The sequence below is a fragment of the Diadema antillarum genome, unplaced genomic scaffold, assembly GCF_040938485.1.
Source record: "Diadema antillarum isolate AM-2024a unplaced genomic scaffold, OU_Dant_1.0 seq00000512_RagTag, whole genome shotgun sequence".
In the NCBI taxonomy this organism is placed as follows: Eukaryota; Metazoa; Echinodermata; class Echinoidea; order Diadematoida; family Diadematidae; genus Diadema; species Diadema antillarum.
This window is the reverse complement of record NW_027271466.1, coordinates 3,522,978-3,541,525: the sequence shown is the minus strand read 5'-3', so window position 1 is coordinate 3,541,525 and position 18,548 is coordinate 3,522,978. Positions and strand designations below refer to the sequence as shown.

The 18,548-nt window shown below is 37.2% G+C and overlaps 1 protein-coding gene across 1 annotated transcript; it reads right to left on the bottom strand.

Annotated features, from left to right (window-relative positions):
• Window positions 1-7,336: 7,336 nt before the first annotated feature.
• LOC139734185 (annexin A13-like) lies at window positions 7,337-18,042 on the bottom strand. Its single transcript, XM_071644988.1, has 12 exons — window positions 18,025-18,042; window positions 17,208-17,289; window positions 16,718-16,812; window positions 15,768-15,881; window positions 15,122-15,193; window positions 13,978-14,011; window positions 12,385-12,464; window positions 11,461-11,529; window positions 10,672-10,773; window positions 9,188-9,278; window positions 8,537-8,649; window positions 7,337-7,602 (listed from the first exon to the last, which is right to left on the bottom strand). Exons 1-12 carry the CDS (start codon window positions 18,040-18,042, stop codon window positions 7,480-7,482), a joined length of 993 nt encoding a protein of 330 aa, XP_071501089.1. The 3' UTR covers window positions 7,337-7,479.
• Window positions 18,043-18,548: the final 506 nt, after the last annotated feature.

Below are 18,548 nucleotides of genomic sequence, written 5' to 3'. Positions count from 1 at the left end.
TTGAATCCTTCTTAAAATTACATGCTCTTTAATATTTCATAAGAGGTTTCTCATTATCTCACTTAGGAATGTTCAAAACACAAATCCCCACCTCAACCAGTACTGTACAGTCCCTTTAACGTATTACATGTATATACACAGCGTTCCTTGCTGTTTGCTATCCTCTCTTTCTCTCTCTCTCATACCCCCCCCCCCCCCCCCACCTATATTTTTCTCCTTCATCTTCGTGACGTGAGCAGGCATGTATTCCCGAGCGATACAGAGATATCTGGCGTGTTTTTGCTCACTCGGGATGTTCGGTAGTGACTGAACGATGAAGCAGGGGGACACAGACAATCTTAGTCACGAATATAACGGGGCCTTGGGAGGGGGAACGATCTTGTCGAAAAGACGCCAATACGATCGACGGTCTTTGAGATTCTATAGTCAGCAAGTCCGGCCAACGGTTCCGTACGTGGCTTTCCAAAAGGGAAACCTACGGAGAAACTCAAAAGGGAAAATGGAACCGAGCCACGTTCATGGGGGTAATCCGCATTACTTCCCGTACAATCTATGTGTTATTCCAAGCTCAATTTGTGTCCCCTGCATCTCCCAACCCGCCTCCCCATTACCCTCTTCTCCACCCCCGTCTCGCTTTCCTGTCTGTCTGTCTGTGTGTGCATGTGTGTGCGTGTGTGTGTGCTGATTAGTTTGAGCAAGTTGATGAAGAAGCTTTTTTTTTGGTTATATGAGATTTACAAAGAATTTCATATCAGCTTTGTATGGCATAATATGCATAAAATAGGCATATTGTATTGTATATGTAAGTTAAACCAAGAAAAATGATTCAACAGCACAAGCGAGAGGAATACAGCTGTTTATGTCTTTCCATACTAATTTCCTTGTGAAAATGAGCCTGATATTGAATGAAAATCTAATAAAAAACAGTTCATTGCCATAAAAAAAAATTGTGCGTGTGTGTATGTTTGTGTGTGTGTGTGTGTTCGTGCGTGCGTGTGTGATCGTGTGTGTGTGTGTGTGTGTGCGTGTTGGTATGTGAATATGTGTCTGTGCCATGTTTACTCCCGCCTATCTTTGGCTCGTCTGCGTGCCACAGCACGGGGGCTCTCACTTTCTTCCCCCTTTTCCTGTGTGAACACATGTGATGTATCCTTCGATAGGTGATTGAGTTCATAGAGGATCCCTGGAGATATGCCATCCTGAGTACCTAGTCTAGGTTTACCAGCTACTCTGTTGTCGGTTTGTTCTTCGTTGAAATCATGAATATTCATTAGGATGGTAATTTTCACCACTTACGGCGCTGCAATAGCATGGGTAGCAGTAATGACAACAGAAGAGCCCACCATCAAACAAAGTCACAGTCATGGACAGTATGCCTCTGGGTACCTTGTAAAAGGTCATTCCATCCACCTGTACAAACTCAATGCATTTCAATACCTGGAATCCGGTATAATCGGTTGCTGCTATGTCGCGTAAGCCTTGGACAAGCTTTCCAGTGGTCAGGCGCTACCGCTGTTCGTTGTTGTTGAATGCACGCAATTTTAAAAGAATGAGCGCAAATTCAGTGATATCACACGGGTGTTTTTCGCTTTGATAGTACTGATGTTGTCATGCAGATGATTATAGGGATGATATAATATGGCTATTAATTACAATAACAGTATCTACAAAATATATTTCTCTAACGCTATCAACTCCACCGCCAGAATTGCAATCGGTGATACTTTTATTTACAATATCTAAACATTTGTTACATCAGGGAGATAGGATACCTTTTCCCACTTCCCTGGTTATATCATGGGAACATCCTCATCCTTTAATACAACCACCAAGCTGCAAGAGTTCACCACGACCTCAGACGAACTTATCTGTCTCTCTGTGCGTCTGTGTTTGTGTGTGTGTGTGTGCGTACTTGTCCGCTTGTGTACGTGCTTGATACGAGGGGTATGTGCTTGAAGCTCCTTGATTATTTTGGGCCTTTGATAGTTACTGTACTGCATATTTGTGTTACACGTATAGGCAGTCAACGCGTCGTTGTGTGACACGCCACTGCTCGCTGATCATTTGGCGCAGGCTGCCGCAGCCCTCATATCATACGCGCTGATCGGCGTGGTTTTCGTTAGTATGGCTGTATTTATATGCACTCCGCAGGGAGCAATGACCTTCTTTTTTTTTTTTCTCACAGCAGTCAGCGAAATAATTGCCCGCAAGATAATTTAAGGGTTTTTCTCCCCTCCACAGGGGCTCCAAGGGAGGGATTTGATAATGGATTCCACCGATATTAAAATAAGTGTTTGGACAAGCCTGGAGGAGGAAAAAAAAGAAGAAGATGCAACGGGTGAATCTCATTGAGTGTAGAATACGTTGTATCCAGTAAAGACGTTGTATTCTTCCTTTCCTTTTTTTTTTAAGTGCAAGATCCCTTGGCGGCTTCTCTCCTACAATACACACACAGATACACACGCAAAAAAGCAATGTACAAGCACACGCCCACACACACATACATACAACACACACACACACACACACACGCACACGTATGTACGAATGTGTACTCAAATACATGAATGCACCAATGCAGATGTAACATGATAGTCACTTAGAACTACAGTAATAATAGAGAGATGATATTGGATTCTCTCCTTGACCACAAACCAGATCCCCCCAGTTTGCCACGGTATACATAGAAAATACACAAAACATACACATAGAAGCAGAAATTAAAGTAATACTTTCCACAGTTCTACTTGAGAAAAAAAAATGATAATGCCTTCATCATAATTATAAGGATAACGTCTGGGTGTGAAAGTGTGTATATGTATGTATCCATGTATGTATACTTAGTATGTATTTATTTTCGGGGGAGGGGAGGGGTGCCTCTAGCTCTAGCTTACTGGGAATGTTTTCTTCTATGGCAAAGGCGGGACCATAATGTATGTTGGTTCATCATTTTGAGATTCGCATTTCTGGGAGGGGGGATGTTGAATTACGAAATAGCATATCTCATGTATAGAGCGAGACTAGTAGCATCGGCAAGATAATTAGAGCGCATCAGAAATTCTGCTTCTGATTGTTTCAATTCGCAGGGAGTTCAGCGTATAGTATATACCTGTTTTCTATTATCCTTTTATTTTTCAAATGATAACAAAAAACCGTACATGTTTTACATCTCTACATCCCTACATTACAAAGGATCTGCACTGACGAAAAACAACCCCCAATCAAATGAGAAAACTGATAATAAGTAACATGCAAACGCTACTCTTCCCAGATTTTCTCTATTCATTTTATTTATTTATAATTATATAATTATAATCATATATGGGTATATTACATAATTATTGGGGTATATTGACGCCAGAAAAGCATGTCATCTTGAGAAATTCTATATTGGTAAAGAAAAAAAAGAAAAAAAAACAACAACAACCCACTGAACATGCTTTTTTCTATTGCATCTCAAAATATACTGCGCGATCATCCATAATATATGTTACGGTGGAATTAAGAAAAACGTCAATTGTGTACACTTCCTTACATCAAGAGAGCGTATCTAAATTCTCATTCTGTCTATTTTTTTTATACATATAGATTATAAACACATAAATACACAAATAAACACAGTCATATATTCATATACAAACATATATGTATTATATAATTCATAATTATATCTCATAGGTATATAACATGATATACTATAGGTCTAGATTAGAAATCTATTTATGACAATGAAAGAATATGTGTGCAATAAAATCTCTATGTGCCTTTAATACCTACCCATTAGCGAGGATATCATCGAAAGAAATGTCTCAAATTAGCCATTCAACCGTGCAGAGTGCATCACGTTTATTGCATATCACATCATGCCATCTTTATTCATTATTATGTGCATTCGTTTATGTATTGGTATATCATAATGCATTCATAATGTTATGTGCTTGAGGGAGAATGTAACTCAGGCAACCAATGAAAACAAAACACGGGACGGGTTGAAAGATGGGGGCTGCTCCGGGAGTCGCGTGGACACTGTTTAGCTTGCGTGTCACCGCCATGCTTCTATACGCCCGTGAGCCGATTGTTACGACGCTATATAATTGCTTCACTTGACTGTAGACTTTGTAATGCGATAAGCGACATTATATCTTTGATGAGAGCTATTAACTTTTACTATTCACAACCCTGGGCACCGTGGAAACATGAACAAACATTAAAGTACAGGTATAAAGGGCCTAGACTAGATAAAAAGATAAAAAGATAATACAACTATAGGCAGAGCTGACACACAAAAAAAAAATGTGTGGATTACTGAGAATATTATAATCAGGACATACCTCAACTGCAGCCATTGCTCATGCAAACGATGAGTAGTTCTGCGGGTGCGAACAATTTTAATCGAGTTGAGAGAGAAACGGAACGCTGGTAATATCCCAAGGCGGACGTCCAGGCGTAGACAGCGAGCGAGTTCTGCCCGGGGCAAGATTGACAAGATCCAGTGCAGTGGACAGGGTACGGTAAACTCCCCAATGCATGCGAGCGCGTTTGATCGTCGACCGGTACGGTTTGCAACACAACGCCAAGTGCAGGATGAACAAGCACGCCGGTCTGTAAGGACTGAACTCCGCGGCGAAACGCGCTGCTGCAGTATTGCGTGCGGATGCAGACGATCGAAGATGCAGGCGGTTATACACATAACACAGATAAAGGGGATTCTTTATTGACTACAAATTCCGATGCGCACGAGCCGGGGTAAGGTGCACTATGAAAATTTCAATCACTCGGTGATAGATGGGAGTGGATGTCATAAAGAGACTCCTCACCTGGCGAGCAATTGAAATCTCATCGCTATTGAAGATGACGTAATATGTGAAATAACAAGTATAAAGACTACGATTGTCACTGAATGTTATTAAAAGTGACATTGCAACGTCCATTGCATGAGTACATCCGTCGACTGTGTGCCGCATTACAACATGTTTTACTGTGAAAAGGGTCGTCACTATTTTGCTTTGTTTTGCTTTGCTTTCATGATAAGTCGAGTGGTGGGATTACAGGCAATAAAAGGAATGATTTCAACCGACAAACGTGTTTACCGACAAACGTGTTAGAAATCGTTCAATGTTCATGCTTAACTTTCTTTCGGTGTGCCTGACTTCTCCCGAGTTCATTGATGTGTGTATCACTCGATTGCTCACACACATTCCTAAGCAACCGGTGTAAGCGTAGAGATACTGACTCAATAAAATGACATAGTATTTCCTTGTCTTCTCTTTGTCACTCATCACAAAGCTCAAAGATTGAAATTATTCTAAGATTTGACACATTTCGAAGACAACAGACCTGGGCAAAGACGAAGAAAAAAAAATTTCAGAAGGTTTACTATTCATTTTAATGCTTCACTTCTCAGTAACCCTTTGCAATAAACAGCAGGAACAAAATATCGTTGGCATAATCAGATAATACGACGTCGCATCAGGCAAGTGCCTTCGTCAAATCACATAAACATGGCTGACATCCACTACGTAAAAAAGAAGAGAATCAATTCCCTGATTTCATAATACAGACAGGGTTTGTTTAGATTATTCATGTGGCACTTTAAGGCCGAAAAGATAGAAAAAAAAGTATATGAATGACCAAGTTTTTTGTAACATTTGTGTATATAGTTTGGTATGTAAGTCAATTCTGTATCTTTAAAGTCAGTATAGTACTGATAGATTCTTTCTTAGGTTACAACAAATAAAAATACTGATAATACATTGGATATCTTTGTGATCTTTGTGATACCAGAATAATGGTAAATACTTATAGGTAATCGTTGCTACCAATGATAGACTTTTCCGAGGAAGAGTGATTGGTATAGATTCCTCTTTCAACTTTCTTCTTCTTCCCTTCTTTCCTCTTCTTCCTTTTTCTTCCCCGTCTTTTCTTTTTGCCGTCTTCTTCTTCTGTTCTTATTCTTCATCATCTTTATTTTCCATTTTCTTCCCCTTTTTCGTCCTCTTCGTTCTCATTCTCTCCTTCTCTTCTTCTTCCTCCTCCTCCTCCTCCTTCGGCTACTACTTGTACTATCTATTCTCTCTCTCTCTCTCTCTCTCTCTCTCTCCATATCCCATGTCTTTGATCTAATAGTTTTGTTGTTGGTGTTGTTGTTATTCGCATCCTTCACTATTATCATTTTGTTCATTTTTTAACCTTTTCTTCATGATTATATCTTTCTTCTGAATGCTGCAACTATTACTTTCTATTCCCATTCCTTTGCTCCTTTCTATTTTCCTTTCTTGCTTTTCATTTTCTTTTCTGGGATGGGGGGGGGGGGGGGGGGATACGACAGCAAAGAAACAGAAAACACGGACAATGCCTTAAGTGAAACTGAGTCGTCAATTTTATCAAAGCCTAGCTGGAACTTGCCGTACAGCTATACGTTGCATTTGTCGTTGCTCTCCATTGCGCAATATAGAAAATATAATGGAATCGAAAATTGAATTCGTAAATGTTTGCAAAGGCATTCGTCTAGAATACTTCCTGACGATAACTCAATGGCTATATTATACTTTATTACATCAAAATGTCTAATCCAGAAAATATTTCGACGCCACATGGACATACACGTGCACACAAGTGAAGAAGAAATTGCTTTATAATTGTACCTGTGTGAATTTGCTTCATAGTTATAATGACTTAATGCATGAGAATGATGAACAAAATAGTAGGCGGTGCTGGAGAACGTTTTCCCGCATTCAATAGTCACATAATGAGGAGCTTCTTTTTTCACAGTAGATAAGACCAAGGGCTCCCACCCAAAGGGTTCATACTTCCATTTCCTTCCGGTGGCAGCAGCGAGAGTGATTTCAGTCAAGGCTCTGTATCATCATTATGCCAAAATAAGATTTACTTTAACTCTTTGTGTCCATGACATCTTCATTGACATAGGAAACCTTGCTTTCCACAGAGGTACAAACTGGAACCAATATTCTCTGAAATGCCTTTAAATGTGAAAAATAGAGTGTTAAAGGATATTGAAATGTGCAACTGAACGAAATATTGTACACACAAAAGTAAATGTAAGAATCTGATCCATAGCATAATCACTACTTAATACAGAATGATTACGGTTTTAAAGTAGACTTTCAAAAAGAAAAAAGAACTACATTTCATGCAACAATTGTGGTGTAGTTTTTAACAATTAAAGTCGTACACAAAATGATTCTATGAATATGTACACATCTACCTACAATACTTATTTACACAATTTATGTTAACTCCTTCATTGATTTCCTCATATAAATTCATCTTGACGTTTTCTTCTTCATTTCCTTTACATACATATTATTGACTCTTTGATCCATCACATCAAGAGGAGTCTCTCTTGTGCAGGGCCCCAACATGCCCAAAATGACAACGTTTCAACTCAAGCTGGCGCTCTACTATCACGATCATTCTTGCAGCATGAGACGCTCAAAAGGCTGGGTACCTCAGGTTAGTTCAGTCTCCGATGATAGCAAGGAGGGCAGCACGATAGTCACCGCTGGTATCTCCGGAGACAGCGTCGCGGAGGGACTTGTCATACAACTTCTGGAAGATGACCTTGATGTTCTCAAGGTCAAGCTATAAAACAGATAAGCACTGATCAATGCTCGCGAATGTGGCTCTTTATGCATCCTAATTTATGGAAACTCCTAGTGCTGTCGAAAAAAAAAATGTTACTCTACTTGCTGTTACACATCATGGGAAAAGCAGGGAGGTGCCTTCTTGGTAAAGGCATCTGGTCCAGGGAAGTGAGTACTTGAAAGGATTATTCGAACTCGTAATCTTCGACTTAAGTTAAAAGAGTCTAAGCCGCTAAATCACGATATGAATGTGCTCATGTGCACAATGCCACATTGACATTGATGACATTTTGATATCTTTGTTTTCTTCACTTAGGTTTTTTTTTTTTCATTTCGAGTATTTTTTTTCTTGTTGTTATTACTGCTGATATCCTATTAGGCGATCAAATTTCATATTACAGGTTGATAGAAAATCGTGTAATATCATTTCAGACACCTGCAGGTCTCGAAGCATCAGATTTGGCTTCAGTATGAAGATTTGTTTGTTTTACATGCTCAGAAACAAGGAATGATACCAAAACAATAATATTATAATGCTGCCAATATTTTTTTTTTCTAGCTTACGTATTTATTTATTGTTTTTATGAGCATTGCATAGTTTCAAGCTTAAGGCATCTTAAAGGTGAACCTAAATGATTATTTTACGATGCTGCATACTATATTATTGTCAAACGGAGAGGCAGTTTTTGAAGGTCAAAAAGAGTTGCCAGTTTGAACTCTATAATTTTATAGGATATTTATTGAAGTGTGGGAAAGCCAATGTGCGTGCATACTGTGTATTGTTTATTTTTTTGTGTGTGTGTTTGTGCGTGTGTGTGTGTGTGTGTGTGTGCACGATAACTCCTTTTTTTCTACTGGTCCGACAGAGAGGTGGTACGCAATAGGTACTCAGAGCGTGTGTGTGTGTGTGTGTGTGTGTGTGGAATATTTACCTCAGCCCGCAGGACAATGATCGTTATGAGTGTGTCGTCGTCGGTGCCCAAGCCAGCCATGGCCCGGTGGAGAGACATGGCGTTGAACCGGATGTAGTCCACACACATGTTCACTGAATACAAGGTTAAAGAGGAAAATAGATTGAAAGGTTGTCAATTTAAATGCATCAAAATCACTGCATTTATTCTGAAGGTTACATCGTGTCTGTAATGTTTATGGTTCATGACACACTGACATTTAAATCAAGTGGACATTCAATTATCAGCTATCAACCTCCATTACTATTTTGATATTTACATTCCATTCTTTTGTTAAATAGTTTGTTTTTGGTGTCAGTAGGCCTAGCAAAGATCATGAATATGTTTGAAAATGTTGATGCAAGTCTCAAGCCTTGCACGCAATTCTTACTGCCTATATACTTTTTCGTTAATAACGAAATTACAGACTGCATCATCAGCAATGAAATCAAAATTTAGTAAATACTTAAAATTACTTCATAATAAATATAATGAACAGGAAATGGCTTATGCCTGCTAAAGTATGAAGCAAATTCATAATGTGCATTGTAGGCCTGAGTGTTTTCATAAGCTGGTGATTTCAGTTAGAATAACGTGTGCACGAAGGCATGAGGTTTGATCTTTCATCCTCACCGATCATTGAATAGCCGTCTTTCTGCTCTGCTGTCAAGTTGCTAACTTTGATGGCATCAGTCAGCGATTTTCCAGTCTTTTGAGTCCACGCCTGGAAGAGCCATAGCATACCAGTAACAATATACAACATCAATTACACATCTGTTTCTTCAATTCCTATTACTTAGTACAGTGCAATATGGTTTCTGGCGATTATTGAAGTACACATTATTCCTGTTGCCTGTCATGTTATAATACTGGCCTCTCTGTGTAAGAAGATCTTGTCGGGACTGAGGCAAACACACTGAATTTAAAAGCATTGTTCTCACTTCTGCATCTACAGTGGAATAATTCACCTAAGGTTGTAAATTCAAATGGTACCCTTTTCATTTCATTTAACTTCACACTTCATTTACATAATTTCGAACAACACATAGATACAACAATTATATTTGCTAAGTTATATGAAATCAAACAAGCCAGTTTATCGTGATGATTGAAAATAAAATGTAATAGAATGCAATCATAATATGAAATTTATTGTATGAAAGAACATTTTGTTGGAAATACAGGGGACTGCTGATAATCTTGGCCTGCTTGTGATTTACAGTTCCTTCATTTATTTTTATCTATTTTATTCAATAGGGCCAATTATTCGAAATACGCGTGGACTTGTGGTCCCCACACGCTATACAACTTTCGGTCGCACGACTGACCGACTTCGGATCTGAAATAAACAAGCGTATTTATTGTGAGGCTATCGTGATTTATTTCGGATGCAAAGTCAGTCGTGGGAATGAAAGTGTGAAGCGGTGGCCTTTAAAGGACAAGTTCACCTTCATAAACATAAGGATTGAGAAAATGCAACAATATTAGTAGAACACATCAGTGAAAGTTTGAGGAAAATTGGACAATCGATGCAAAAGATATGAATTTTTTAAATTTTTGTGTTGGAACCGCTGGATGAGGAGACTACTACAGCTTGTGAGTCATATGCGTACAACAGTATAAAGAAAATATAAAAGAAAATTCAACATATTTTCACTTTTTTCGCATAATAAAAGAGCAATTGACTTGCCTCTTTCTAAAGGCAGGGGGAATAATATTACCCATAACATTTATCGGTAACGAGTCAGGGGAATGTGTACTTTTTTCAAAAGATGGAATTTTGTGAAATTCTCTTTATATTTTCCTTATATTGTTGTACGCATGTGACATCTAAGTTATTCATACACTGCAGTAGTCTTCTCATCCAGCGGGTACTGCACAAAAACTTCAAAAATTAATAACTTTTGAACGGATTGTCTGATTTTCCTCAAACTTTCAATGATGTGTTCTACTAATATTGCTACATTCTCTCAATCCTTCTGTTTATGAAGGTGAACTTGTCCTTTAAGTGGAGCGCGCTGGACATGGTTACATAATCATAATGATAGAGATATTACACATGAGATGCAAGAATACCTGTCTTCACTGACATCTACTTATAATAGGAGTATGCTTACGTCATCAAACTTCCGAAACACTGCCGTGAGATGGGGTAAACTCGACTTTGTCAGTAGATCCTCAATTCTCATGTTGGGCAGCATCCAGCTATCAACGGCATTCTGCGAATGAGGCAGAGATTGAGCGAGAGAGCGATATTTTCTTGTCAGAAAATTAAGTACTAGAACTAAAACAAAATGTCTGCGTACGGAGAAAATACAGCCTTGTGAAGTAATATCATGCTCATTAGAAGTAGTAGTGATGATAATGATTGTTGTAGCTGCAGTAGTCGTTGTAGCATAGTACTAACAGCAACAGTAGTAGTAGTGGTAGTACAAGAAGTACTAGTAGTAGTAATAATAACAACAGAAATGATAATAATAATAATGATAATAATAATGATAATAATAGTAATAGAACTACTGTTATCATTCGATTCAGCATATTCAGTGCAATTCAATTCAATTGAATTAAAGGCTTTATTTCCATCAATAAAAGGAACATTATGATAAAAGGTGACAGGGCCTACAATTGTATCAATTCAATTCACACACATAATTGTAATATACAAACTAATATGTGACTGGAAAAAAAACCCACAATGCACTCGTTGCAAATGTAACAAAAACAAATAAATATGGCGATGGAAAACAGTGATCCACACACAAATATACAAAGAAATCATAGCTTGTATGAGATTGATTATTCAAAGAAAGCAAACCAAAGAACAAACAAAGAAGCAAACAAACATCCATACATACAATGTAACCACAATATACGAATACTGTATAACGTATCATCATTATCACCTCCATGAGGTACTCAACGTCTGATTCGACACTGGCGTCATCCACAGGAGCATTCTCGTTTCGGCTGCCCTGTTGGAGTTAAAAAGAAAAAAAAAAAGGGGGGGGGGGTCAAGAATGAAATATTTGCATACAAAACAATTTTTCTTTGTACCTCAACCACACGCTGAGATTTTTTGTTTTGTTTTTCGAAGTAATACATGCATAACAAAACAAACGTAGAGAGTGAGAACTCCAGTTGAAGTCTCCTATTGGAACTCATTGGCAGCAGGAGTAGGCCTAATGGTCCGTGGACGATATCTCCCTACAGTAACGAAGGAACTAAGACCTTGAAGTCATAACTATTACTCTTGGAGATTTTTTTTTTTCAAGAAAGGCATCTCAAGGTTCTCGAATTCAGAGAGAATTAAATTACGAAAATTCAGACAGAGATAACGAAGAAAAATACTCACACGCTGACAGACTTTTTATGGACACATGCCCTCTGATCACGAATGATTAAGTCATTGAAAAACTAATTACATTGCATTACTTAGATTAATTTTTATAAATAAGTGTGACATATTTCACCTACACACTGCCATTTGTTAGAATGTAAGTTTGAAGTGCAGATGTTGTGAAGCTTCCTGGAAACTGAGTGATAAAAAGAGGAAGAAAATAAAAGAATTAAAATAAGAAGGAGGAGGAGGAGGAAGAGGAAAACACGAAACAGTTCCGTTATACTAAAATTCCCTGAAAGCGGTCTTTGAATCATACTTTCACCTCAATCATCCCGTGTTCTAGATTCGTTGGTTCTTGCAATTTTGTAGGGATGACAAGATAATGATGACGAGGGTCATTATGACATGCATTCATTCAAGGGAAAAAAAATCCTGATAAAACTCTGAAGAAAAAAAAAGCACGCGGTTGATGACGTAACGTGGTTACCTTGGTGATATTGATGAGTATCCCTATCCAAGGCCCGTATAGGTGAGACACCAAGTCGCCTTCCAGCTCCGTTCCAAACGCTGTCGAAGATTTGGATTAATGTTTAATTGGTCTGATTTATTTTTGACATAACCGTACCTATAATTACCACGACATCATCAATACTATCATCATGATTAATGTATTATCGAAATAAAGTTGACATGACTATAACAGGAGAAACACTTACACGTTGCACTACTAGGCAAGTTGACAAATTAATAATGTGTAAATACAAGATAGCTAAAAATGTAAAGCAATTATGAATTATTCCTATGCTTTAGATAGTATCATCACACAGTATATACGAAGGCGTTACTGTGCATATAGTATACTATGCTGGCACACTTGCACTGTCGTAATCAGATAGACATAAATTCTGAAGAATTAAGATAAAATCCGCTGTGATTTTCATCAACTAATGAAAGGAGATGCACTACTGGGCAATTAAGTTTGCCCATTATTCATTAAATTTTCTCCTCACACTTGAATTATAATTCATACTTAACATTGTTTATTTATTTATTTATTCCGTCATATCTAAACAGGTTAGTCCCCTCAGTTTCTCAACTGCTTTCCAGGGGAGCCCTGTGTACATATACATGATAAAACACTGGATTACAATAAACTTCATAAAAATCACATACAAGTATAACACATATTAATTATACACAAAACAATACACGCTTAAAAAGATACTAGATCATGGAGACTGACATAAAATATGTACTAAATTTAGCATAGACAAAGTGTATTATTTAAAAAAAAACTGTGTAATTACTGTTATGACACACCAAAAATAAAAAAAAATGAGTTTTGAATACCATAAAAGGGGTTAGTGGAACCAAAAAGAAAAGTTATTAAAAACAATATAAACAGTTAAAAAATGTTAAAACAATCAATAAATAACCATTGTATCATAATAAGTATTTATTTAAAACGTATAACTCAACTGACGGCATAATTTTCTAAATCTTTCAAGAGAGGGGCAAGTTTGTAAGAATACTGGTAAAGTGTTGAATATTGCACTTCCCTGGTAAGAAAAGGATGTTCGCATGTATTCTGTCCGTGGTGTAGGCACAAAGAGGGGGCTGTTGACTGCGTATCTGGTGTGGTAGTATACCGGTCTAATGATAATGAGTGGTTTTAGATAAGCCGGCACTCTGTTATCTAAAATCTTGTAAACCATTATACGTTGCTGGTATTTAAGTCTTTGTTCGATTTATTGCCATTGAACATTTAATGATTGATTACACATTAAACATTTAATGTAATGTACAGTCATGATTATCTGTAGCAATTGAATAAAAAAAAAAAGTGATCTACTGATAGCTATGAATTTGACACCGAAGAAGGACTCCAATGTCTGACAGGAGAAATCCTATAATGATATAATGTATAATATCCTTTCTTAAGTGTTCTAATGGGAGCGCTCGTTTTTCGGAAGTGGACCAACATAAGTTTACGACTCTGTCCTATTTACATTTTCACATCTTCTTTTGCATATGGTCGTTTTATTCAAGGCACGCTCTGATGATAAACATGAACACATACCTTGATGATACACTTCCTTGATGCAGCTAATTTCCTGTGAGGTTAGAGATAGGTACATGACTAATACATATACAAAATACATCGTGTGATTTATTACTCTTAGATATTTCAAATTCATGTTAAAAACCATGCACACGGCGTACTCCCGTTATGTCAAAATCCTCGAGACCGACAATTTTCTTTATATTAAAGTTTTGTTATAGCAGAAGAGTGAAATGAATAGAATCATAGAGATGACAATTAAAATGGGACCTTGTTTTTATTCTGTTGTAACGAGAATTTCGTTAAAACCGTGTTCTTTATAATGCGAGTATACTGTATAAGATAATCTAGCAAATAATATTCCTCACCTATTTTGTTGCGATATCGAACAAGAATTTTACTTATTATATGAAAAAAAAATTCCACTACGACATTGCCCAACCCCTTTGTATCGATCAGACGCAATTGCACTGATTTTGTCAATATCCGTCACGGTAGGGAAGTAGTATAGAAATATAGCCAGCGAGTCATATTATTACATGTGTTATGCAAATATAATCTTTTCTTCACTTCATCACACAACACAAAATCAACTCCAGTGACTGGTATGAACATCATCTCTACTTTCATGACATAAAATTTAAGCAAGTGCAGTCAACCTATTCTTAGTTGAATCCAATTTAAAGGGACGGGAGAAAAATATTTCGACTTACACAGTGCAATCAACACATGTCTATATCCTAATTCGGGTAAAAGTTTTCTTCTAATTATCCAGGTTTTCAATTTGTGTGAGGTCCACTTATATGTACGCAGGGTTGATATACACAGTATCATAATTTTATTTTAAGTACAGGAAGAAAGCTGAGGTATGTTCAGATGAGCTAAAGAAACATCGATGTAGGGCAATTTGTCAATCAGTTGAAAAAAAAAAAACAACCACAAACACTCGACGCAAGAACTTCATCAATTTGAAGAAGTTCAAAAAAAAAACCCTCCCGTGTGGCATGTAGCCTCTCTATGCATTAACAGATACCAATCGTGTTATTTTCCATGTTGTTTTGGGAATAGTGAAACTACAATATCACATGATTTGCATAAGCACACCTTGATTTCTATCATTCATAGGAAATGTTTTTCCTTTAAGATATCAATACGCACTTACCACGTAGTTGAGAGGAAATATTATCTCAAATATCTTGAGAGCAAGGTCAGAGGGAGCAAGTAAGCTGGTATTCTGTCATATGAAATGAACGCAGTATCATGGAGCTCAGTTCAGTTTAGTTTGGTTCAATTTATTTTCGTATTTAACAGCAAATTTCTAGGCATTAATACGACAAATAAGACTACAAATGTATATATTCAAACATGTCTTCTGATTCAATCAAATAAAGAGAGCTCAAGCACATTATTATGTTAATGTGGTTATGGTATATGGTACCGGTATAATAAAGGTGTAACAAAGGAGAAACAAAAATATGATGAGACCTATATATAAAAGCTAGCTTTTAAAACTGTAGGTCCCAAAGTTATGGGTGTGAAAAATATTAGGAGAACCAATATAAAGTCCTGTCCGACTAAAATTATTTCAATATCAAAATCAATGCAGAAGAATGGACTTGTAGTCTCTTAAACAACATGTTGCTTTGACCAGTGTGTTGAATAAATTCATGGGCCTATATAAAAACTGTGTGGTTATAATAATAATAATGATAATGATAATAATAATAATAATAATAATAATAATAATAATAATAATATTAATATAATCAATAATGATAAAATAACATTGCAAAAAGTACTCAACTCACTGTGGCATTTGTGTGAATAATGTGTGCGAGAAGTAACTGCGGTTCATCAAGGAGGCCCTCTACGACACGCAGATAGCTCCCACTCAGTTCTGATTTCATGACTTCGAGGAGATCCTATAAACGGAGTAAGAGTGTCAGATCAGCACGTAGCGGAGATTAGGAGAAAAGTGAAATGCGTCGAGTGAAACACAAAGCGGCTTACCACAAACATACCTGTGTCTAGGGAAAATTCATCGAAAATAAGATTTTTTTTTTTTCGACGGGGAAGTGTCTGTCATGCGGTCTATGGAAACTCAGACTGTAAGATATTTATGCATTTACCCGAATTGGTCATCATAATGGGATGAGGATGCCCTAACTTGCAACGTTCAGGAGAAGTCGTGTAGGTAGTAAGCGACAACAAATAAAAACGAGTCGAGGAGGCATTCAAGTGCAATTGGGAAGTCATTCGGCTATCTGTCACATTATAGCTTATTACAACTGCCAACAAAAATACAATGAGCATCCAAAATGGTTACTAGCTTAAAACTAATATTGTTGACCTCGCTCTCAAGAACAAAGAACATTGAATCTATTTTCTTCGGAGTATGATCTTGTGAGCTTGACTCGCGTGCAACCCTGTTTATCTATAAGACATGCGGGTAGGTAGGCCTACTTTCAAGTTTTGTCGTGAAAAATATAACGGCCATGACACGTGATTCTGTCTAAGTGATCGGCTTTCAGGACACGTCATCCGTGTGTACATTTTGCAGGCAATTACAACAATGAGCTTATAAAGCCATTGATGCGTCACTGCATACGGACGGAAGTGGATGGAGTACAAAGTAATCACCAGCCATGACTTGTAATGACGGCCACGTTGACGTTTATAGTATAAATTGTATTATCAAAGTCCTCATATCGTACAACCAGTGCAGAATATCAGAAATGAGTCAGAGGAAAATACCTACCGCACCGTATTCCAGCGAGTACGCCTCCACGATGTCTTGTCGCTGACCATTGGTGCGCTTGGTGAGGATTTCCGTAATCGTCGACTCCCGAGTACCTGGAGCACAGGACAACTTCCTCATGAAACTTTGGCATAAATGAAGCATAATTCCCTTTCAAACAAAAGGTGCTAAATCCATTGAAAAAAAAATGATGGATTTAGTGCCTTTTGGAAGCAAGTTCTTCGTATAACAGGAAGGGATGAGAAATGAAGCAAGGTTCAGTTATCAATTTTATAATTACATCATGAAACACTGTTGAATATTTCCAAATAATATTTAAACAACGACGACAATAACAGAAAGGAATATCAATCGGATTTTGAACATTTTGTTAATAGCTGATATTTCATGAGGTAAGTACGATCATGTTTGGGGCTGTTGACTGGATGTAATGACAACTGTTCCATTAACTGCATGATATAGGAAGGGCGAAGTGTCCAAATAAACTTACCGAGTCCTTTTACGGCGTCGTAAAGCGCCTTGGCGTCGGCTTCTCGGTCGAACGGATCTGCCGGGGTGATGGTGCCTCTTGGCTAAAAGGAAAGAAATCAGCGTTACCAGATCATCGATAATTGATAATCAAAACTTCATAATTATTATCAAGTCTTGTAAATATTTCAGATATAAATATGGTATTCAGATTGATAATTGCAGATCAACTTACCTTAATCCTCCCAGTAGAAAACGTTTAAGTATCTTATTGTTTTTTTTCCTTGTTTGGAAACCAATAACCAATATAACCCTGATATTTTTGACGGATATAAATTTCACTTCCGGACCTAGGGTATCTTATTTTTTTTTCTTTGTTCGGTAGGTTTTCATTTACAGACATAAATAAATAAATGAATGAATGAACAAATAAATAAATAAATACATAGATAAATAGATAGATAGATAGATAGATAGATAGATGGATAAACAAATAAATGAATAAATAAATAATTAGAATTAATCAATTAATTAATCAATTAATAAAACTAATAAAATAATACGGTACAAGGAGAATTACAATCATCACTTGTCATTTGGCTGTGGCACAGAGAATGACAGTAAAACGTTTGGCGTTGGATTGATCGCTGGGAGTATTACACCCTACTACAAGACCCGAATGTTTATAGATAGCACACCAGCTTTGAGATGCCTTAGTTACATAGAAATTAAATGTCAAGAGGATCTATACTTCATGTGCAGGTGATAATAATGTTATTCATGTTAAATGAAAAAAACAAAACAATGCACGGTAACGGAAGTTGATGAAACTTACTTACCTCTACGCAGTCTAACATGGCGGCCATCTCTTGCTTATTATAACCGCCAGGCGCTATATTATACGCAATTATTGGACGATGATCTTATACCTGCCAGTACAATCTGGCTTATGATGCTTGTCATTCGTCAAGTAGCAACGCGATATCAGATATGCTTTGTCAGCCATTACGTTTCAACCCTCATGTTTTGTAAAAACAGTAAATAAAAATCTATCCGGTCATGTCACGTGATAACGGGACGATTGAAACGTAAACAAACTTGTGGATGACGAGTCTGTGCTGTTTTGAAGTCATTTCCAATTTTGTCTGTTGTTAGATTCAAGTGTTGTGTGTGTGTAAGTTATAGGACTCGACATATACCATGCAGTGGTCCGGTGGCCTGTAACCACTGTAAATTGATGTCAGTCTGACAAATTGTAGATAGGATATCTTGTGCTGGCCGTATTGGGCAATTAATTGTCATATTGTTTTTGATTATTTCAGGCCGCTATTGTCTTTCTCGTCACAAAAAAACAAAAAAACAC

Excerpts from the sequence above, each read along its gene's own strand:
- LOC139734185 (XM_071644988.1), bottom strand. Across the intron at positions 12,465-13,977 it reads CAAGGAAGTGTATCATCAAG|CGTTTGGAACGGAGCTGGAA; the intron begins GTATGTGTTCAT and ends AATCTTCGACAG. Across the intron at positions 11,530-12,384 it reads TACTCATCAATATCACCAAG|GGCAGCCGAAACGAGAATGC; the intron begins GTAACCACGTTA and ends TAACTCCAACAG.